Here is a 24,020-nt window from a genome sequence, read left to right as displayed (position 1 = left end):
TCACCATCTGATACAATTCATCACGTTTTATTTACAACACAAACAGCTGTGCATGTTGGGGTTAGACACACTTGCAAGATCAGGGGTAAATGGCTAATGACTATGTTAAAGGGCAAAAGAACAGACTTGGCTAAAGTCACAGGTATCCTTACCCGTAGATAAATCTTGGTGTCATGACAGACTCTGGCCCCTTTAGGCACCACCATGCTCTTCTGAAGACTGGGCTGCTCCGAGTCCAGAAATAGGGCCCTCCTTACCGCTCCCTTCTGTTTCTGCTTGTGACTGTCCAACTGTACCTCCACATTGAATGCTACAAAAAACAAAGCAAACACTCAGAACAATCTGTCATTGGCCAAGGAAATAATATATAATTTTGAGTGACGGCAACATTTGCGGACAAATAATCTTCGTGCACATTTTTCAGGTATTTGACAGGTTTAGAAATCTGCTGGGCACTGTTTAAAAACAAATGAGGGAAATAAAGTAGACTACATATGGTTTTGTGTGTGTGTGTTTGTGTGTGTGTTTTCCATGTAAAGCTAATGGTCAGACACCTGTGTTGAAATGCAAACATGTGCGAGAAAGTTATTGTATGCACTCAGTGCCAGCATCTGGCCTCGCCAAGCTCCACATAATGGCAGTAAGAGTCACAGACAAGTGCATAGCACGAAGATAATTAGAGAGAAATTATGTTGTGAAGGTTACATTCGAACAAAGAGGGGCCCGCAGAGTGGACCGGAAAGCTAATAAAAAAGGGATGAAGAAATACGGGCGTGATCAGGCTTCAAATGCAGGTCAGGTCTGAAAACTTGCTTCCAAAATAACAGACTAACATTATCACAGTGGTAATAAATTAAAAACATCCCGTCAGTGTCCTAACTAACACCCAGTGGTGTCTGTTATAAATATGTCTTCATATTTATAAACAGAGATCTAACATACACAGACAGTCAGAGGCAGATATGGTGTGTTGGCTCACCTAAATTATCTGGAAGGTGTTTCCCACTGGCGGCGAGGCAGAAACTCAGGTTGACACTGTTGAAAAGCAGCAGAGGATTGAGGCATGGTGAGAGTAGCATATGCACTAAGAGTAAGGAGTGAACGCAAGTACGTGTACATGCACGCCCGCACACAACTATCCATCTCCTAACTGCGAAAACTGTACTCCTGCCCTAGGTTTCTCACCTCTCTGCTTATCAGGGGACAGATATCACTGCTCTCTTCATCTCTCTTTGAGTTTTTTGTATATTTCAGTGCTTGAAATCTGAGAGAGCTCCACGGCACATCACAGAATGATGGACTACACTGAGCACAGCAGTGATATCAGAGGACTGGCTTGGCTTGGTGAGGAGTGTTTTATCTCCCTCCTCCTGTGTCTGCTCAGTTACAGAGAGGAGGCTGAAAACGCGCGGGCTTCGGTGTTGTAACGACAGGGACGGTGGAGAAGGGAGTGTGTGTGCACATCGGTCTGAAATGTTCTCGTAAGATGCATGACATCAGCGAGTCATCACAGCCAAATATCACATCCAAACCCCTCTCCCTTTACAACATGAGTAGCATCAGGTTAAGGGGGAGGGAGAGAAAGAGAGAAAGGAAAATAGAAAGAAAAAACACAGAGAGGAAAGGAAAAGCTGCTTGACACAAAAAATAAAAGCAGGACGTGTTTAAAAAATAAACAGTAAAAAGAAGTGGGGCAAATAGAGTGAAAGAATAACATGAAAATGAAGGCAAATTCACAAGTTAAGACTGACTGTCAAGACGGATTTTAATTTGTGCAGCAGTAAATATGGTTTCTCCTTGGTAAGACTGTCCCTCTTGTACATAAGCATTTGTGCTCCCATGTGTGATTTTATATGTGTGTATGTGTGTTTATGTATGTGTGTGTGTGTGCGTGCGTCTGTGCTTGTGCTCACACACGCGTAGCGCTCCTGTGTGTCCTGATGTTTCCCAGCTGTGTTCCACCGCTAAACAATATCTCATTCAAAACCACTGCCAGTTCCCCTCCATTCCTCCCTCTTTCCTTACCTCCCTCCCTCTTTACACCCCACCCTCTGGCCCCACCAACCGCTCCGTTGCTGGGCAACATGCTGTAATCAAGACACATGTGTACACAAAGTTTCCCCTTGTGAAGCAGAGCAGGCGGAAGGCAGACATTTGAGCAGACTCAACCATATCACATCGATGAAGGGATTCCATAGGATGCACTTTTCAAAACACACTGCTGTAGAACTAGACTATGAAAAGAGAGAGACATATCATGTTCTCTCCGTCTTTCTAGCTAAAACATTCTTCTAAATTCTCACACAGAAAGGCCACACCCTCAGTTTAAACTGATTTGATATCTGGCTATACCACAACTCTTTTTCATTAAGATCACCTGTTGAACAAAAGTTTTTTGTAAACTGTTATCACATGTTAAATGAATGCCTGGATAAATGGATAGACAAAAAACCTTATAATGTACTATAATTAGTGATGGGGCGCTGCAGTTCTTAATGGGAAAGACTACAGGATTAAGAATATACAATTAGCATTTGGCATCTTCAGTTTCCAAAATACTGAAGTGAACAGGGCAGACGTACCATGGCACAGACATACTCTCGTTGTCTTTGCTTATCGTGCAGGTCTTCTCCTCTGGGTTGATCATGGTTGGGTTGATGGATAAGGTGGCACTGGTGTTCACTATGGGTCGTGACCTATAAACAGGGTTAGAAGAACACCATCACCACTCTCCCATATTTTACAAATGCAAATTATCCAAAATATGTTATGTTTAATTCTGCTTGATGCCCAGAGCTGGAACAAAACCAGCTAGAGATCCAGTACAGAAAAACAGCAAACTCAGAGGTCTGAGCATGGCTTATTATTATTATTGTTGTTGTTGTTTATTCATTTACTTATTCATTTATTTTTTGTATGAGGGAGCGTACCGGTAAAGGATTGCTTTGTCAGCTCCGAATGCTCCCACGATGAGATCTGAAGTAAAAAAAAAAAAAAAATCATAATAGACCAGTTATGAAATGACAGCTGGACTTCATATTCTGTGAGGTTACATTTGACAACAAGCCATGTTACTGACTGTGAAGCATGTTCCTCCAGTCCAAGTTCTCACCTGGATAACCATTGCCATCCAAGTCTTTGTTCCCCCGCAGGGCAAACCCAAAGCTGGCAGGCAGAGATGCAGAGGCCCACTGGCCTGATATCACCTGAGATGGTTTGTCCCTGAGACCTCCAGCATGTCCATTGTAGATTAGGACCAGTCCTTGTTTGTCCTCCCCACCAAATGGACAGCTAATGGCCACATCTAGAGGAATGAATAGATGATAAAAGGATTTTCCCTTATTTACTGATGAATGGGAAAATGGATGGATAGACAGATGGGTGGAGGAGTGGGAGGGAACGTGTAGAATAAGACATTAGTAAATGCTCCCTCTCACCGTTGAAACCGTCCTGATTGAGGTCCCCCAAGGGAGCGATGGAGCTGCCGAACCGCCCAAACACCTGGGTTCCGGTCAGCTGAGGTAGTTGGGGTGTGAGGTCAAGAGGGCCTTTCTGCAGGTACACATAGACCCGGCCAAGCTCCTCCAGACGACCGTCTGAGTCTCGCACCATGAACATGGGAGCACCCACCAGCAGGTCCATCAACCTAGAAAACCGTACCATGAAAATCAGCCAGTGTATATACAGACATACCTGTACAATGCATACTCCTAGAGCTGTTCATTTATGATTGGTTAAATGATCAAACTTGGGCCAGTTGTTAAGAGAACAAGAATAAAGAATATGTGTACAGCTGGCAAGAGAATCCTCTACAGCTGAGGTAAAATGCATGTCCACACTATCTGATTTCCAGTAGAACTCACCCGTCGCTGTTGATGTCCGTGGTTGCTAATGAGTAACCGTAATAGGACCCCATCTAAGATACATGGAAGTAGATGGTTAATGTCTTGCACAAGAGCCAGTCATCATTCCTGTCTCAACAAACTCTGGTCATAAGTATAGAAATCTGACTGCGCAAACAGTGTATATTGAACAACTCTGGCATACAGTTATGCCAAGAGAGACCTCTGTGTTTATCAATATTTATACTGCATAACTTTCAGTCAAATCACCTTGAAGACAAGCACTGTATGTCAAATCCAAAAGACAAACAAACTCAGCAGTCATTAGAAAAGCCTAATGTGTGGTAAGATGCAGTCTCCAATTCCACTCCACTCCAATACTCTCATAACTTTTATCAGAGATAGCACAGACACTTTGTCTTCTGTCAGATGACTGCATGTATATTTATACAATTTGATAAATAAGCTCTCGTTGTCATGTTCATTCCCAAATCCAAACCATTGTTCTCCCTTTTTTCCTTTCTTTTTTTTTTTTTGAGAGCACAAACAGAAATCTTTGTGAGAGGCAGAAATGTCATAAAAATCCGTGAGTGCTTAAGTAAGCAAACATAGACCGTTTTTGATTGTATTTATTCAGCTGAAACAATCAGCATGTTCAAAAGAAAAAAAAAGAAAAAAAAAGGTGCTTGCACAGTTTCCATTTGCAAAACCGTGGGGCTCATTTGTGCAAATTGCCCCTGAGTTCTTGCTTAAATGATTGTGCTTTACGGCTTACCACAGAGCACTAAAGCCCAGTTAACAGAATCTTGTAAAGGAAATAATTTTGTTAAAATCATCAGAGCATTAGAGCCTGTGGGCCTGTGGACAAAGTCATGGGACAAAGTTGTGTATGGCAAAGAGAGTTGCAGTTATGTTGAATAACTAAAGCAAGCATTATCAACTATATTCAGTCATGTGAAAGAGAAAAATAAAACACGGAAATCTATTGAAAAAGCAATCTCTCAACTTTGACCTACAGTGGAGAGTGAAGACTCACCTGTTCTCCAGTGAAGGTCTTCAGAGAGTGTAGTGTGCCATTTAGTATGGACACCTGAAAAAAAAAAAAAGACCAGAGAGGAAAAAGAAACTCTGTAGACACTTACTTCTCAATGAGTCAGCCCTGGAACAACAGCAATGAGGATGGAGAAAAAGAAAACTATTAATCCGTCACTGCTTCATAGCTCTGTTAACTCGTCTTTCACTGTGTTTGTGGGTGAGTGAAAAACAGGGGAAAGGTTTCTAACCTGCCCGTGCAGTCGGACTCCTCTGGGAATACCAGTCACAAAATCTAAGAGACAAGCAGACGGAGAGGAAATTAAAAGAGGCCATAAAAATCAAAATGGAAAAAAAAATGACGATTTAGGGATGGAAACATGGAAATGTCTCCAGGAAGCCCAGCCTTTAAAGTTTTGGCTCTTATTGGCTGGAATTTTCATAATTGGTTCAGAGAACTGGTATAACATAATCTTTCTTTCAAAAGTTTTTTTTTTTATCTCCACATAATAGCTTTGTTAAAAATCTATATTCAGTTACTGAGTATAACTTAATGCTTTATTGAACAACTACTATTTGCCATAACATGATAACTTGAAGTGTGCATATGCATATGTGTGTGTGTGTGTGTGTGTGTGCATGCGTGTGTGTGCGTGCGTATGTGCATGTGCGTGTGCGCCATGTGAGTGTGTGCATTTAGTGGCACAGTATTCACCTTCCTGGTCATCACCACTGAACTCGCCAACAGCAACAGAGTAACCTACAACAAAGAGTCCAACAAATGTTAACTGTTCCATTCATACAGTTTTCTTTTACACCATACAACAGTGAAACTGAACAACTCACCCATGTAGTTGTCGTCAAAATTTGTCACTGAAGATTTCTGCATGGTTTGAATCTGGCCCGTTACACTAGTCAAGAAGTAGTCTGGGTAGTAAGCCTTGATGATCTCCTCCTTCACTGCCGAGATGACCTGACCTGGTGGGTGGACATGGAGTGGTTAATCACTGGATCCCTCCATGCTGCTCAACAGCTTCACACAGTATAGACAGATAAGGAGTTCAAGGTTTCCAAGTGCTCTACCTTGCCAAAAGTAGCTACCAGGTCCTCCAAGAACCACCTTTCCATCCTATAATATGATCAAAGACAGCAACTGTTTACCCAGGAACCATTCTCACATAAACATGGCCTTCACATGAGCATGGAAGAGCAAAAAAAGTGATCTCTGATAAAAGTGATCTTTACCTTGGTAAAATCAGCGCTAAATCCTCCCTGACAGTAGCCTTGGCCCTTTTCCCCATGGAATTCTGGAGCAGAGAAGTAAAGAAGTCAGTTACACCAACTCCATTCACACACACACACACACAGAGCCATAACCAAAACAAAGCTTTTTATTTTTATCTATTTACTTATTTTGTTTAAACGAATATCTACTTAAGCCACTACTCTACAAAGAAACAGAGAAAATACTGCCTTTTCACCTGAAGATGTAAACTTTTTAAAAGCCAAGCTGTTTCAAAAATAAGACAAAGAGCAAATGCGAACAATGAGCAAATGCAGATAAATCACATACACACACTCACACATTGCTAAAAATAAGCTAAAAAATAAGCACTGGAAAATAGACGAGGTGAGATTGCTGTCCAGTGCTCATATCTTTCTCTATGTAACTGTGATGAATCTATGATATATAGCCAGTTTGACAGCACTCTGCATGGCATGAAAGGCCTACCTGTTCGACAAGGGGCATACTCAACAAACTTGGTAAAGTTTTCCACAGACAGATAACAGGATCCAGTGGTATCCGAGTGTGCCTCATCCTGCCCTGTCCTCCAGGAATACAGTGGAGCACAAGCCTGCCGGAAAAGTGGGAAGAGAACTTAAGAGTTCACTGCCACGGTAACACAGACATGCAAACTCACACACACACACATACACACACGCTCACATGGGCTTGCACACACATATAATTGCATGCACACACACACACGAACAGCTGAGCTCCTTGAGGACCCTGAGAGAGGTCAGTGTTACATCTGGAGTAAAGTAAACATGCAGAGGTGTCCAGGTCAGCCTCAGTTAATCCAAGAAAACTCCAACACCTTGGTTTTGATGTTACAGACATCTCAAATGCTGAGGTAATCGGAACCAAGCAGTCACAAGGTTCAGTTATGGTACAGGAAAACAAGATAACCACAGCTACCACTGGAAACAGAGCTATACCAGTCCGGATGAATAAGTGGTAAAAAGTAAACTATACTGTGTCTTACCAGGATCATGTTATCATGGGAACGCACCGTGGCCCCAAACCACTGACGGGACTTGAATTCTGCTTGATGTACTGTGTCATTCAGCTTGACTGAGCGATCCCCTGTAAGACACAAAAGAACATTAGCACGCAATCTGGCTACTGCTCCCATCTCAACACCAATGCCAGTGCAACAGGACAGGCTCATGAAAAGTTGACTGAAGCTGAATGGACACACACAGCTAATTTTGACTCTCTGGTGTTCCAGGCCCAAATGTACAGAGTGGTAATAATCTCATCCAAAGCTAAGAAATGAAAGGCTTTCTAGAGGCTAAGTCCTCAGCCTGCAGAGATCCAGTTGCCTAGTGATAGACATCAGGCAAGTCACTGGTTTGACCTCAGTGACCCTCAATAGATCGAGCCACCTGGTAGACATGTCAATGGCCACCACTTGATGAGCAGTGAAGGACCACGGGAGAAGGCAGATGGCCATACTGCGACTGAAACATGACACCTGTTGGGCAGCCCAAACTCAGAGTCTCTTAGATGGAGTGAAAGCTGGTAACATTATGAGTAACTCAGATACTTTTTCAATGAACAGCTCAGGTAGGAAGTTGTTATCCTTGTTAGATGAAAGAACCTCAGCATCCAAGAAATGTCTTTTGGGAATTTCATAGCCCTGATTTTGGCTCGAGTACTCATCTGCCAAGAGCAAACAGTTTTCTTTCTCACACTCAAATACTGGAGTCTGCCGCAAAAATTTCTCCAGTTGCACCGTAATTACACGGATGATGTAAAAGTGATGCATGTGTGAATAAGAGTGTGTGTGTGTGTGTGTGTGTGTGTGTGTGTGTGTGTGGGTCCGCCTGAGTAAGACGGAGGGCCTGTAACATCATCCTCTACTGGTTTAGTCTTTGCTCATCTGGTTCAGAGGAGATCTGGGTGAACAGTGCCTTAGCTCAGCTTCACTGAGGAGAGAGGGGGAAGAAAAAAAACGCAAGAAACTCCAATCCAAAGAAAACAGGAGCTCTGGCGCTGTAGCAGTAAGCTATCCGTCTGCTTTACTCCTACACACACACACACACACACACACACACACACTTCCTCTCTGTTCAGTTGTCTCTACTGTCCTCTACCTACCCTAATCTTCATCTCTGCATATCTCCTGCTCTCCCCTCTCCCCCACTCCCACCCCCATCTCTGTCTTTCTCATCATCTCATCTCTTAATTTCTCCTTCACATCCATCCTTGTCCAATGGCTCCCTTTCTTTGCACACATATTCACCACCGTCGCTACAACTTGTCTTTCCCTTTTCTAACCCCACTTTCTCCATCACACTCTCCTTCCCTTCCTCCTTCCCTCCCTTTCTTTCCACTTTGCCCTCTCTCTCTCTCTCTGGAAGCTTTGATTCCCCAGTAGGAAAGCGGTGAGGATTAGGCTCTTCTAATAACATTACAGACAATCTGGGCCTTAAGGCCACCAGCTGACTCTCTCTATTCCTCTCTTTCTCCCCCTTTTCCCACTTGTTTTTCCCCCTTCTTCTTTCTTCTGATCTCTGCCAAGGAAAAGAGGCACCACGATTTAAACTGACAAATGACAGCCAAGCTCCTGTTAGCGTTTCTATGTCAGAGAATTGCAGGATGACTGCTCAGCTTCTTATAGTTTTGCCTCAAAACTGGCCTAGCACAGCATGTCTCACATGGGAAAAAGGAGCCCTGAGACCTAATGAGTACATCAAAAACCATGCCATCACGAAGAAAAAAAACATAAAGCTTTTGTTGCTGAACAAAACTGAAATCAGAGAGCTCACTGAAAATATGCGTCTTTGTTACAACAGACTTCTTCACAGCTCAGCTCTGCACAGAGCAATTCAGCGGAGCATAATTTGAAATGGATCATCTCTGCAAGGTCAATGACAGTCACAGCATTGTGCTCAGTTCTGTGAACATCACTGAACACGTGGGGCGGGGGGGGGGGGGGGGGGGGCAGGCATTCAAGTACGTACCACAAATCACAGTGTCGCCCAATGAAGTGATGACCCTAACCCAATAAAGTGATGGATCGTTTTAATGCGGTCTGTATGACTGCAGCAGACATGAAAGACCTTTGGCGTTAGCATCACAGGCCTGAGTTATTCTCTCACAACAGCTCACAACAGTCATGCGAACAGCTCAAAGCCTTACACAAGTTCACAGTCGAATAGCACAATGTCTGGCTTTAATTTACAATTACAGAAAGAAGATTTTGCCTCAGTTGCAAAGACAGTCTCTCAAAGCTTGATTGGACTACAGTGCAAGACAAATGTGGACAGTCATTTAGTTTAGTCCTATAATTCTTAAACTGCAGTTCTCTCTCTTCCTGCTAATCCTATGTATAGACTTTCATCAAAGCCAAGGCAACAGGACATGACTCCCTCTCTGAGGCCAGCTCTCCAGGGACAGCCATGGGTGGGGGTCTGGTGTTCCTCTCTTTGAACTGAGTGCAAGCACAGCCATTAGTGTAGGATCAAAATCTGTGTGTGTGTGTGTGTGTGTGTGTGTGTCTATATATATACCATGAGAGTGGTTTGCTTTGGGTGGGGGTTGGAGAAGGCATAGAGATGAGACAAATGGTCAAATTCGGTCATCCCGTCAACCCCTGCTTGAGGAGTGCAGGGGGGGAGGAAGAAGAACTGTAGAGACAAGAATCTGAGATCTCTCTCTCTCTCTCTCTCTCTCTCTCTCTCTCTTCTTGCTTATTCTAATCTCTTCCTTTATCAGACAGGAAAAGGAAGGGGGTCAGGTGACAGACAACTGTTGATCACCCAACCTCTCTCTTCTCTCTTCAGCTTCTTGTAAAAGAGATTGGTCGAGGGAGTTTGAGAGGGAGGGCATTTCAGAGACTATGCCACTGCCCAGCAGAACCAGGAGGTAGGTAAGATGCTGTTTTCTCAAAAACTCCCAGATCTAGCAGTAGCAATATGCGGCCACCATTAAACAACGTCAAAAGTTAGAGCTCTGCTGTTGTATTGGTTAGGCTGTTGTGATTTGGTATAACATCATGTGTGATGGCATTTGAATTACAATTACAGCTAACATAAAAACAAATAAAAGTAAATACATGCATTGCATACATGTGAATTTAACATCACAAAAACAGTTTCAACACATAAACTGTTCCTTTGAGAGAGAAAAATGTCTTTCCAAAAAAAGGCGTTGGTGCCTCTGATTAACTGGGCATGCTGATGACATCTACTTAGATGATCATTCAAAAAGAAATAAACTTTGGAGAGTAAGTATGACACTACAATATGTCAGATGCCATTTAGTGTTACCATAATGAAGTTAGCCTTTCCTTTATTTTCCTGTCTCGGGTTTCAAATTCAATCAAAATAACCAGTAATGTAATTAATGGAGAGTCTGTCTGACACATACAATTTAATCTCCGCTCTCTTATGCAACTGTTGATGTTTGCATCTCCACAACACAATGCTGCAAAATAGACTCCAGAAAACTTTATTTGGATTATGTTTCCATTAGTATTCACAGGATCTTAAAGAAAGCATCCATAAATGTGCTCTATCAGAGCTGTATGAACATTCATAACCACTTTATTGGAGAATTCTAACAACATCTGTAAGTTGTCGAGTAAAATATCACATTAGAATGAAGAAAATGTCAAAATTAAAGCCCTTCCAGACCATTTTATTTCAGTCAATGTAGTTATGACATCATAATGTAAGTGGCTCACAGTGAGCAGGTTAAGACTAGCATGACAGGCTGTAGTGATGAAGTCAGAATACTGAACACATGACAGGTGGTAGTACTGAACTCTGTATACTTAGTGTGCATTGTTCTAATGGTTAAGTTGTTGTAAGTGTTCATATGGTTTGTTATGAATGCTTCATAAAAGATTCTATAAATGTTTTGTGCAGCCTTCAAGTAAAGTCACCCAAAAGTGAGACTACTCTACACAGCATCAGAGTAAGTGGTCTTGTGCCAAGATGTATACATGTCCAACACTTAGTCTAGAACAGAGGCAGAGAAATAGTGAGGAAAACAAAGAAAAAGTCATGAGTTTTTGCAAAAACGAATGAAAATAGGTCTGTTTGAGATGGAGTGGAATATATCTGGCAGAAAGTGAATGTGAGGCAGTAAATCAGGGCAGACTTTTCAGCTTGAACTTTAATGCTGCCTTCGAATTCCCAGGAAACAAGCCAACAGTTCTTCACTACACTAGATCTTTACACATGTTACACATTCACAACGACTTCAGTCTTGGACTAGGCTGTGTGTGTGTGTGTGTGTGTGTGTGTGTGCGTGCGCGCGTGTGTGTGTGCGCGCACCTGCGAGCAAGCGCATACACACGTGTATGAGTGTGTGTGTGTGAATGTGCATGCGTGTGTGTGTGTTCTGATGAGTATACTCTGACAATGCTGTTAAACACATTGATTCTGGAGTTTTGGAAAAAAATTAATTCATTCATATTTCATAAAAGGTGCTATCTTTGCTTCACTGGATGTTTAAAAGTCTGAACAGCTCACATTTGATCTGGGGAAAAGTTTACCAAACCTCTTCCATATGCGTAATAATAGGGTTAAATACTATGACTGAGCTCAAATCGTCTTCCAGAGGCATCCATAAGGCATCAACAGCAGCACTATACCATTGATAACCATGTTACCATCATTGTCCTCTTAAAGTTACCATATATTCACCAACCAACAGAGTAAACCAGAGTAGACTTCCCTTTACCACAGAAGCCCTCTCCATTTACCCCATTTCCAGTCAGCAATTCTCTGTCACCATCAGCTCTGTATAGACTTAGGCTGCTTTCACACTTGGTCCGTTTGGCTGGTCCATACCCGAGTGCGATTTATTTAATTAAAAAAATGAATTACACATCAATAGCGTTTACTTCCTGGTTTTGGATTGGATAGCTTTCACACCAATGCGAACCACACTCGAGTTCAAGTGAACCGTACCCCAGACCCCCGTTTTCTGGTGGACTCGGGTACAGTCCCTTGATCCGCACCCGAGTTCAGAAAACAGCGTTCACACCAACAAAACGAACCGTACCAACGGCTGAAGTGGACCCGGGTCCGCATCAAAAGCTCTTGTGTGAAAGCACCCTTAAGCAGCTAAACAGATCTTTTTGTGTGTTGTGCATCAACTGGTCCCTACAAAAAGGCAGTGGAGCAGGAAGAGGAGCAACAGCCGCCACCTAACCTTGGTTCACCCCCTAAAATGGCCTGCAGCCCCATGCTTTTGAACTAACACTAACTGCAGGAAGCCTGTGTCATGAAACACCCCTCCTCCATCAACTTCTCCAATCAGCCAACAAAGACAGGGGAGAGGTGAGCTATGAGCACATTTGTTTTACAGGAAGCCCAGCACTGAAGGCATCTGATGGAAGGTGTGCGCATCCGTCAACAAATGAATTGTTTAAGCGGAGGAAGTGGAAACCAAAGCTGGATCCGTAAGACCCCAGATGTGATGTTTTAAGTGCTGGTTAACCGTTGGAGTATTTAGTGACTGGGGTGCATTCTCAAGTGCTTCCTGAATGGTTATGGTTAAGGATTACAGCTAAAAGTTTCAGGATTATTTGCATGCCTGAGCTGCTCCAAATGCATGGTCTCTAATAGTTATATGAACTCATAGATAAACAAAACACCCTTAATGCTTACACATTAGATTTAGTTTAGTTAGATTAGTTTACCTTTGATGTCAAACTCAATGCTGCGGCAGTCTGTCCAGCTCTGTTCCCATGGACAGTAGAACACTGAGCCTCCCTCGGTGATGTTGGGCTGGCTAGTGTTTGCTTTGGGTGCTCCCACCACAACACTCAGACTGTTTAGGAAGACAGAGATTTAAAAAAAAAGAGCATGTCAAGTAACCAAAATTTAGTTTGCTAAATGAAGTTAAATGGCACATCAACACATCAGTTACAACAAAGAAAGTTCGAATAAAGAACACTTAAAGGATCCTTCAACAATCACAAGGGGATTTTTTTTTCTTTTAACCAAAGCAGTCCAGTAATGTACAGAGAACACCTTAAGACTCTCTGAATTAAACTAAACACAGTTTTCTTATGGTAAATTCTCATCTAAGTAAAACATACATCCGTCTATTGAAGAGCAAGCAATGAGTGTGGTGTGTGGTAGACCACTAACGATGGGCAGTGGGGGAACAAAAGACTTGGGGCTGATGATATGTACAGTGCTGCATTGCATAACATGCAGTCACAGCATGCAAATTGTCATAGCCCTGATGATAACACGTGTCTGTCTCTATTTGCTTTGCACAACACACACACACACACACACACACACACACACACACACAGTCTCTGAGGGACAAACTCAATTGGAAAACAAGACATCAGACTACTTAAGTGGAGTCACACTGGTATTTCTCCAGCTGTGTCCCTCCATGAGGGATTCACCCAAACATTAGGATGTGTGTGTTTCCTTAATAATTCTTAATATGGTGATATGACCACACACTCTGAGACATATCTAATGTCTGTTGTTTCAGTTTGGGATGGAAAGAAGCTTAATTAAGTTTATTATTCTATGTTTTTAAACAAATGAAGGACTGTGGATATCACAGGAACTGGTAGCTTTAAGTGAGCTCAGCTTGAGGCATGGGAGAGTGTGAAGATTTGTAGAGAAAGGAAATGAGTGGAAACGGAAAAAGAAAAAACATGACGGCAGTTTTATTAATGTCTCAGCTTGAGAAAATGTCTTAAAACACTTCCTCCAAAATTCCCCTTGCTTAGTTCTCACTTAACTGAATCAAAATCAACAACTGAGTACCCTGAAGAACCTGTGTCATTGTGATTTCCGTTGCTTAATTTCTGTAAAGTGACCAAATGGGCATAACACATCTATGACTGTACGTGTCAATAAAGTTATCATAATGTCCCTGCCAGTAAAGTAACTGCACCGGAAAGGGGAGGTGGGGTGGGCACACTCTTAGACACTCTGTTTCCTGCTCAGGCCTCTCTTCTTCAAATCTAACCCAGTGCTGACAGCGGTTTATCTCTCAGAAACTAAGTTTAGCATCCAGCTGTAAGGCCTCAGCAGTGGCCTCTGCCAGCATCACCCTCATCACACAGACACAAGCTCTTGGACCTGTACCACCTTCGTCAGTGTGTGCACACAGCCACTGCAGGCTAACAAATCTGACTGAGACTGGTGCAAAAACATCTTGCACGTTAATAACATCATGAACCCTACAGTTTCATGACATGGTGTATTATAATGTACATGTTTGTACACTCTTTACAAAAACCATGACATCACACCAAATAACCAGTACTAAAACACAAACTGTCTGAGTGGGCAACAAATATACAAGTGTCAAAAAAAAAAAAAAACCACTGACACAGTAACACTTATCCTGTTAAGTCTGCACGAAAATCAAATTGAGATGCGACCCAGGAGCCTGTGCTGAAAAACAAGTTGAATCCTTTAGGGGATAAAGAGGAGTAAGATAAGGGGAAAGAAGAGTGAAAAGGAAAAAGGAGTTTCCAAAAGAGGAGGCTTTCTTAGTAACAAGCCCAGAACCTGTTTGAAGAGTCAGATTCTGTCTTAAGGCCACTGTGTAGGAGAACACCGTGTATGGACACTGTTATTAAAAGATAAAAGATGAAAGGCAAGTGCTGGGGCTCCATCCCCTCCATTCCCCCCTTTTTTTCCCCTTTGAGGGTCTGGGAGGGATGACAAGTGAGGTAGTTTTGTGGTTTAAAGATAAGCATCCCGTTTTTTCATCACGAGTGCAGACAGACATCCCATCCCAAAGGTGCCGCTAATGTCAATCCCAGAGAAAAAAGCTAATGTCAATCCCAGAGAAAAATGCCTACTGCAAGTCTCTCCACAATACCTTTCATGTCAACAAACAGGGATGTCTATAGCTAGCCCCCCAACTCAACCCCCCCCCCCCCCCTCCCAACCCCCACCACCCAACCTGCCCAACCCCCCCAAGTCAAGATTAGTATATGTGAAACAGCTGCAAACACACCAGGCTGAACTGACCACACTTCCATGAAAGCCATGCAGAAACACACACACACACACACACACACACACGTGTTTTGGATGAGTACCAGCATGTATGTGGTTACTAATAAACAATGCTTTGCTCAATGGCAGTAAACTGTGGAGAGATTTTTTGCTCTAATTGCACTGGGATCAGGTTTTCCTAGATGCTAATACAGTAGTTAAAACAAAATGTTATTGTTTGAGAACTGTGTTGTTTATTTGCAGGCTGGCTGGGCCATGTGTGTTACGTCCTCCTTAGACTAGTGTACCTTTTCCTTTGTTTCTAACACAAATCAACTTGAGCAGCTTGAAAGAAAAGAAAGAAAGAAACTGGTGATTTCAAACAATTTTCCTCTGCAAATCCTCTTTTAATATCAATGCACATTGTTCTCTACAGCATTCAGAGAGCCTGGCTTTCATGTGAGTTTTCAGAAAATAAATAAATAACAGTAAGGCGATGTTTTGCATGTGTAGTATTAGCCTAGTGTTTAACATTACAACGGCGCATTTTTCAATGGCAGACCCTTTATCAAACAGCGTAACAGAAAAATGCTTTCATCAGCCTTAGTCAAAATGACTGTTGTGTCTTCCACCTAAAACAAATGTACGCCAGCCAACACAAACACATAAGGATCGCACCTTGATAGCAATCTGAGGAGAACTGTAAATAGGGAACAATTAGCATCTAATAGGCCCTTTATCTAGGTCAAGGATCAGCCCAGTTTAAAGTGCCCCTCTCCCTCAGACCACAAGGCACTTATACATGGAGCTAACATTAGCATGTGATAAGAGCCTGCTTGCCTTTGGCCTCAGTGCTGGTTTTGGAAACAGCTTTGCATAAAATGAGCCCCAGACAGTGTGGAGAAGCCTGCATTCATCCACAAACCATGACCTTATAGGGCAGTCCGCACACAGACAATGGACAGCTTGTTTGAACCAATTCTTGACAGTGGCCAATTCCTGTGCTAATTTTTACAGGACTCTTACGTGAATGATATGTTTCACATCTGTTGGTCTATTGTTGCTACAACAAGTTCAAGAAAATCCATTAACAAAAAAAAAGAAAGACAAAGAAAAAAGGCTGACATAATGGAGAACTTGTCTGAACCAGTAATAAGGAAATAAGACAGGAAAACACCCAAAGTGAGTGTTAATAAGTAGCCAGTCAGTTTTTATTCTTGGTGACTTTAAAGAAAAGGTTCATCAGTTTTTCGTCTTTTCACCATAACATTCATACCTTTTAATCTTTTCTATGTGAAAATTTGAGATTTTCCTAGTCCAATTGTTTCCATTTATATAGAAGGTAATGTGCGCATCTAGCATCAAAAATCACTGAGGTATAACACACTCCACTCACTGTGTGAGCAACAAACTTCAGAGTTGTTTTATGGAAAGTACATGATTCTTGGAAAAAAAAATTAAACAAAAAAATATAACGCTTTGTTTGAAGTGGAAGCATACTGCCGAGGAGCTTTGTGATTCCACGCAATAACACAGCCTCCACAGACCCTGTCTCCGGACGAGAAAGATTAAACAGAAAGGCCAGAGGGAGCAGCAGGTCTTTAAGGGTCAAGGGTCACTATCATTTACCTGAGTTCAGTGTGGCATCAGACAGAAAACCACGTAAGAGACGGCTCAATCTGCGTTTGAGTCAGACAATCTGCATTTCAGACTGAATCAGTCTGAGTTTAATCAGAAACAAAGCCATGACCACACAAGCAATGAACAGGGACAGTCTTCTTCAGAATGAAGGATGAAGCAAAGCTACACATCTCAAATATCCTGCAGAGTTTTGCAATAAGAGAACAAATATGGGGCTGCAGTTAAGGAGTCTTGAGCAATTCCCTGATGAGTTAGCAAGGGAAATATTTTTGGTGGATTTGTGGCATCTCCCAAAGCAACAGTCGCCACTTCTCCAGAGCGCCAGTCATCAGAAACGGCTCCACATACGCCCTTAGGCTTTTAGTTGCTAATTAACCAAATTAATTTAGCCGGCACAAAGTCATACCACTAAAATGCTAATTGTTTGCTATGTTCACCACTGACGAGACTCAGCACATCGCAACACCCTCAATTTGAGGGATTTTTTTGTGTGTGTGGTAATCAGCTGAAAAACAATAAAAATGAATAACTGCCCCGCAATCTCCATTTAAGAGAAAGAAATTAAGTTTTGGAGGTTGAAACTGCTGATGTGACAATGTGTGATACTGCTTGGTGGCCGTCCCCACAAGGTCAGTTACAGTTCCGGGGGGGGGGGGGGGTCAAAAGCATCTATTTGGACCCTTTCTTTTGCCTTACACCCAAACACATTCCTTCAACCGATCCACACTTAACTGTCTTTCTCTCAGCTGCAAGGCTTATGTTTCTTCAACAGTATTACAATTATTTAAAGGCAGGCCATGAAAACCACGCTTATCCGTGACAGTTTTAGTCAGAAAACTCACAATCACTCAGTGAAGCAACTACCATCTGCTGTAGTGAAAAGCCACTGCAAACGCCATAACCATACCAGGAACACTGGGAGTTCAGTGAGAGGCGGCATAGCTGAGGACACTGACCAGTCACAGCTAACTGTCCAGTCTCAAATGTCAAAAACAGTCCAGCCAGTCACAGATAATAATCTGATGCATATGCCAATACCAATTCATTAGTCTCAGCTTCTGAACACATGATTTATTTGTCCCATATTTTCCCTACAGTACAAACAGGGCCGCTAATTTTAACTGCAAGACTGTAGTGTGTGTTTTCCCTTGGTTGGTATCATTTCAGTCAAGAGCACTCCAATGCTTAAGCTCCCTGGCTTACTCAAGATACTCCATTTAATTATACTTACAGGTCATTGCTGGCACACCCAGAGAAAGAGAAAGAGAAAGAAAGTGAGAGAGAGAGAGAGGGAGAGAGAGATTGTTCACATTTGGACCAGGTTACTTTAACGGACTGCAGAGGGGTGTGGTCTCTCATTTTCTGGCACTGGACCTGGCGTCCATTAAAAACAAAGATATAAACAGCAGAAACAGTTTATCCTGCATGGAGCAACAGCCAGACTGACCCCAACAAACATACACCCTGTGAGTCATCAAGAGAATGTCTCCAGGAAACAGGGGGACCGTTACAGCATTACAAATCCTCAGAGTAGACACTTAATGCCCTTTGATGGAAATCTACTGCAATCAGCTTATCAGAGAGTTAGAGATCACTGTTTATCATAAACAGACTAAAAAAAACCTACAGTACAACTGACCAACAGTGTGAATAGATGAAAGGCAGGTTAAAAAATGACTGTCTGAACTGAGTAAAAATATGGTTGGCTGGAGGGGGCTGGAGCTCCACGTGCCCTGGGCTGCTGTCTGGGAGCTGTGGGACCAGAGATGATGAGCTAAGCAGTGGCCTCTGGGACGACTGGCACTGGATGACTGCACAAATACACTCCAATAGCAACAAAGCCCAAGGTCTGAAAACCAGTTCTGTAAAGGGTTAGGAAAGAGGAGAATGCAGGCTTACATAATCAGCCTGGAAACACTGGAGCTTTGGAAAATGACATTTTGGGAAGAAACGAATCAATTGAATAGGAACTAATTTTGCTCTCAAGGGCATTAGGGTATGAATTGTAGTTTGCATGCTAGGAAAGCTGCAGACAGTTCATCCTTACCACCACCACCACCACCACCACCATCATCATCATCATCACGAACCCTAAGACTAAACATTACCATGGCAATAAAGTAAAAGGTCATACAAAACCTACTGAGATGTTGTGCTTGTGTTTTAGAGCAGCATTTAAAACTGAACACACGCCCATCACTGTTGATCTGATAAACACCCAGACTGTACACAGATGGAATTTAAAGTCACCACAAAACCATTTCCTCCCAAAGGGATATGTAAGTTGCACCAGGAAGCTTGAAAATCAGCCTTACTGGGCCAGGTGCTAAGGGCATGGCCAGAGATTCAAAGTTTGGCTTCACTCACAAAGACAGAACAACAACTGAACCATGCATGTTTCAGTTAATATCCTGTAACTTTACTTTGGACAATCAAAGGAAAAGGATTATGAGGCAAATAAAAATACGCCAAATAAGACTGTTCCCCCATGGCTGCATTTTCATTAGGTGGAGCTTGTAACTAGACCAATCACAGTGGCATAACATGCTCCATTCCAACCTTATGCCCTTTAAAGAGACTGCGACTTCTTTTTTACCCAAGAAAGCTGTGATGGAGCATGTTTTATGGAAACCACCAACTGTGTCATTTTTGCCGCAGGCCACGGTTTTCACAAGTGTTAAGATGACAATTTAGAGAATCCCACTACATCTACATAAACACAGCCTGAGGTTTGACCTCTTCAATTATCAGATGCCAAATTGTTAGCTCCTTCCTCTGACTGCCCATAATTCACACCCCCACAGAACCATCAAAACCGCTGAGGGGGAATCTTTAACAGTGAGCCGTTTACACCTTAGGAGGATGATCTCCGTGGGTAGCCCAGCACTTCTCACTCACAAACAGTGGAGCAGTAAAGCTTGCTAGCCCAGCGTTAGCCAGCTGCATACATCAATCATTCTCACTCACAACATGAACCATCCCACTGCCTTTTGTCTTGTGAAAAGCTGAACGTGACAAATTGGCCAGCTGAACATTTCCTTGATGGGAAAGTCATATTGTTCTTGTCGTCACCTCTACATGAGGGGTTTGGAAAAAAAAAAGTTTAACTGAACCAAACCAACTAGGCACCCTGGAGACAAAGATAAAGACATGTGTGGGGTGAGCCAAAGCTAAACAAGGTACCACTTTGTCCCTGTATGCAGCATTCCTCATCTTTAGGATGTATCTGAGAAGTGCACTGTGCCGATCTGGGTTGGTACTGATGGAACACACTTGTCTTTTTCCACCACAAGTCTCACACACACACACACACACACACACACACACACACACACACACACACACAGAGGAATCTGTTATTGAAGTGTGCCATTATCATCCAGGCAGAAAAAACAGTGTGTTCTTCAATGTTAAAGAAAGTCTACACTGTGGCCTCAGTGAGTACAGACCAGGCGTGTGTCCATTAACCTTTAAAACATTTAGAACAACACATTCTAATGTTACCACTAGCCACGCTGATCACACAGGTCATCAGGTACAGATACATAAAACAATAAAAGAACCAAAAGTAGAACACTGGGGAAAAAAATGACTAAATTAACAACGTAGTCACATAGAAAGCTTTTCAGACAAACAGCAAACTTTTTTTTCTCTGGTACCACACAAAGGAGCTCATTGTCTGTAGCCCATAGACATGAGTAATGGCAGAACCGAGAACCTGAGAGAAGAATGGCTTGGCACCCAACACATTTACACACCCTTCACATGCAGATGGATCTCTGACTGCCATTAATAAACAGCTTCATAAACCAAAGAGGAACAGAAACTCTAATAGCAATAACAACCCTATTAGGAAACAAGAGAAAATATAGACGAAGGAAAAACAGTGCAGGAATCGGAGCGAAGCCCAAGGGCCAGGGTAAATATTAGTCTAAGAATGACCTCCTCATAGTGGACTAGCCGCAGGAGATGGATGAACATGGACGAGTATGACCTCAGTGGAGGTATGTCAGTGCTTAACCATCCATGAGGTAATGCTAATGGTCACTCTCTACACGCAAAACAGAACCTGCAGCACTGGAGTTTATGATCACAGGAGTGTGGAGGCCTTTAATCAAAAGGAGGTTGGGACAGGTTGCATCACAGCTGGAGATCTGAACAGGTCAGAATTTTACTGAGGCAACACAGAGACAATTCTGAAATGTTCTCTGTCTTTATTCACCTTCAAGAACAGACCAATGTTCAATGCTCCCTCCAAACCCTACTCACCAGTCCAAAGAAAAGGGCAGAGAAGCATATAATCCTTCTCTTGAAAAATTCTGCTTCGATCTGCTCCCTAAAAGAGGTGGTGGTTTAAGACGTACATGCAACTAAATTATTCACTTGTCTGTGAGCACACAAGTTTGGATCTTCCCTGTCTAATGTACCAAACACAGATATTTGTTTGGGATCCAACCATAAAGGATTCTCTGGCTATGACCACGTATTCCTCTGACTGTCCTTGCAAAGCTACTAACTGGCAATGAGCTGCTCCTCTCTTTGCGTTCATAGGGCTATAAATTACCGCCCCCTGCCTGGAGCTGACAAGAGTCCTCACACCAAGTTCGTGAACCCTGTCCCCAGGCGGTCCTCCGCGGTGGTCTGCTCACGGTCTAATTCTATTAGTGCGAGCCAGGGAACATGACACAAGTCTGACACGCATGGGTTTATGGAACCGTTCTGTCAGAGTGCATCAGTGTGTGTGAGGGTTGTCAAGTGGGAGGACTGCTTCATCAAAAAAAGAATAGAGAGACATCACTTTCATAAACTCACCCAGCTACCACGATGTGGGTTGTAGTAAAATTAATCAGTGAGTTATAGGATTTGCTAAAGTATGTGTGTTAGACATCAAGTGTATGTGCTTGAGCAATACTATGATGTAGAAGATGTCCAGAAGTACGTGAAGATCCTGGTCCTATCCTGTACTCTGATTGGCTGGCATAAGATTGTGCTCATATATGGAAATGGAAGCCACATATTTTTTAAAGTACTTGGAAAAAAAAGCTAGAATCATACATTCCTCTGCTTCTTGTCACCCATCCTTTTTCCTTTTCGTACTGTTTCCAGCTAAAGTTGCCCTCTTCACCAGTGACGCAGGAGGTCAGATGAAGTCATCGGCCACATAAGCTAACCGTTTTGTTATGACCTTGGAGCCAATAACAGAGCATGCAGGAGGAGTCTGGGGCAGGAGGTGGGACAGGGGATCTTCTCATCTATGCATGTGTGTACTTAAAAATCAGACAGAATTACATCAACAGAAAGGTGTAGGCTGGTGGGGTGGGATTTAACACTCTCCAACAAACCACGACACTGACTCAGTCCCAAAGAGCATCACAGACTAAACAATCATGTCAGAGAAAAAATAAAAATTCCAGATAGACAGACAGATGAAGGGAACCCAGAGACACTGGGAGCTCACTAAGAGGAAAGACCTTCAAAAAAGCTGTGGCTGGACTGGAGTATGCCCAGAGGACACAAACAGATGCTGGTCCCAGCCTTGGTCAGGGCCAGCTCTGGTTAATGATTATCTTCCTCACCTCACAGGAGAGGCCTGCACTGGCCACTCACACAAACTGCACAGTGTAGTTTTGGCACCAGAGAGAGGCAGTACCCATACAAAGACAGACCTTGACAAACGGTTTATTAATCTGCCACATACAGCAAGCCTTGACTCATACCTCTCTCTCTCTCTCGCTCTCTCTCTCATATTTCTGTTTTAGCTGTAGATATGTTTACCTGGGAAATGGCACTGAGTCCACACACAGATACTAACTAACTCCCCATCTTGTAAAATGAGGCATCAGCTCTTCTCTTACAGGTCATTTACCTGAGCTCTTACTGCTGGTTCATTGGACTGCTCAGTTTACATTGTGCCAAGGACTGATGGATCCTGCTTTAAGAGTAATGGAGTCAGTGCTTGCTGATTAATGCACTGATTGCGCAGCTGATCTTAGAGAACAGAACAAAGAAGCGACCGATAACATTCTCAAATTCCCTGTATTCACAGCAACTTCCAAAAGCAGATCTGACCAATGAGAACAGAGTGGTTCATATTTAACTACATGACTTGTAATTTATATCATAAGAGCAAAGTTATAGTTAGCTCTGACCCTAACTTTCTGGTGATCCGGGCAATTAAGAACCTCTGCCTCCGAAAAAAAAAAAAAATTAATTGTCCAAATTGCTATCCTTGCCAGGGAGACCCGTCTTCCTCCACTGATGATGTGACAAGACATCAAGAGGCAATAACTGCTGTAATTAAGGCTGATTACAGAGACTGTAGTGTGCACTAACTCCTAAGGAATGTTCTCCTCTGGGATTCTCCTGGAGGTGAGGTCATTTCTTCCTAGGCTCATGAACTCAGCGAGGCTCAATGACACATTCACAGCATTCAAGGCGTATGTTTCTGTCATTCTTATCCAATTAGCTGAGTGGACTGGAAAGTACAATGATGCATGCTTACAGGCACAGGGTTTCTCTGTGAGAGTTTTTTGGTCAGTTTCAGAATACACATGACCATATCCAGCAGGAGCAGAAAGTGTGTTTTTGGCTACCACACAAGACTGATGAATTAACACATTATTCATAAGAATAGCACACACACAGACACATTTTAATTTGATTTAAAGTCACACTAGACAAATGCTAGACTTGACTTTGAACAGGCTGTCCCTCCCCAGCAGTGGTGGCATGCTTTGATCTATTCAGCAGACAGCACACCGGTCTGACATTCTAAACATTAGCTGGGGACATTGTGGGGGACAAAAATACTGTGGCATTTTTTAATTAAGAATATCCATTGTGATTACACTTCAGCTGAGGACTTGGATTAACCCTTGTCTGAGAGATCGGCATTCTAAAATATGAGTCGCTATATAATCTTGTTTTTTTGGTTTTTTTTTTTTACTTTAGACTGGAATTGTGGCAGTTCCTAGTAGTACCATCAGTCACTCAGCACCTTGTATGAATGAACTGAACACTTTTAAGTATTGTTATACTACACTAGTTAACTGAAAAGACTTTTAAATTAAACAGTCATTTAACCAACACTGTTTTCATACAGATGTCTTAAAACTGGTTTAAACTGATCTGGATTGATTGAAAGAAAACATGTAATCAATTAAATGTTTTCTTGGGATCAATGCTGATTTCATTAGTTAGCGCTTACCATATTCAATCACATTTTCTCCTGTAGCCGTAACAAAGGCACTTGAAAACAACTATCACTTCTTC

At 42.5% G+C, this 24,020-nt stretch overlaps 1 protein-coding gene across 1 annotated transcript in view; it reads right to left on the bottom strand.

Moving 5' to 3' along the window:
* itga5 (integrin, alpha 5 (fibronectin receptor, alpha polypeptide)) overlaps positions 1-24,020 on the bottom strand; it is a 43,647-nt gene that overhangs the window by 19,056 nt on the left and 571 nt on the right. The window contains exons 2-17 of the mRNA XM_030769869.1: positions 12,821-12,951; positions 7,145-7,245; positions 6,607-6,730; positions 6,120-6,181; positions 5,958-6,003; positions 5,721-5,852; positions 5,590-5,634; positions 5,126-5,169; positions 4,879-4,932; positions 3,864-3,916; positions 3,438-3,646; positions 3,113-3,304; positions 2,931-2,976; positions 2,583-2,696; positions 980-1,035; positions 153-310 (exon numbers count right to left, since the gene is read on the bottom strand). Coding sequence (XP_030625729.1) covers positions 153-310; positions 980-1,035; positions 2,583-2,696; positions 2,931-2,976; positions 3,113-3,304; positions 3,438-3,646; positions 3,864-3,916; positions 4,879-4,932; positions 5,126-5,169; positions 5,590-5,634; positions 5,721-5,852; positions 5,958-6,003; positions 6,120-6,181; positions 6,607-6,730; positions 7,145-7,245; positions 12,821-12,951 — 1,567 coding nt within the window. The remainder of the gene's footprint in view (positions 1-152; positions 311-979; positions 1,036-2,582; positions 2,697-2,930; positions 2,977-3,112; positions 3,305-3,437; positions 3,647-3,863; positions 3,917-4,878; positions 4,933-5,125; positions 5,170-5,589; positions 5,635-5,720; positions 5,853-5,957; positions 6,004-6,119; positions 6,182-6,606; positions 6,731-7,144; positions 7,246-12,820; positions 12,952-24,020) is intronic.

This window comes from Chanos chanos, chromosome 3, assembly GCF_902362185.1.
Source record: "Chanos chanos chromosome 3, fChaCha1.1, whole genome shotgun sequence".
NCBI classification, from domain to species: domain Eukaryota; kingdom Metazoa; phylum Chordata; class Actinopteri; order Gonorynchiformes; family Chanidae; genus Chanos; species Chanos chanos.
Note: the sequence above shows the minus strand (reverse complement) of the source record. Positions and strands in the feature narration are given on the sequence as shown.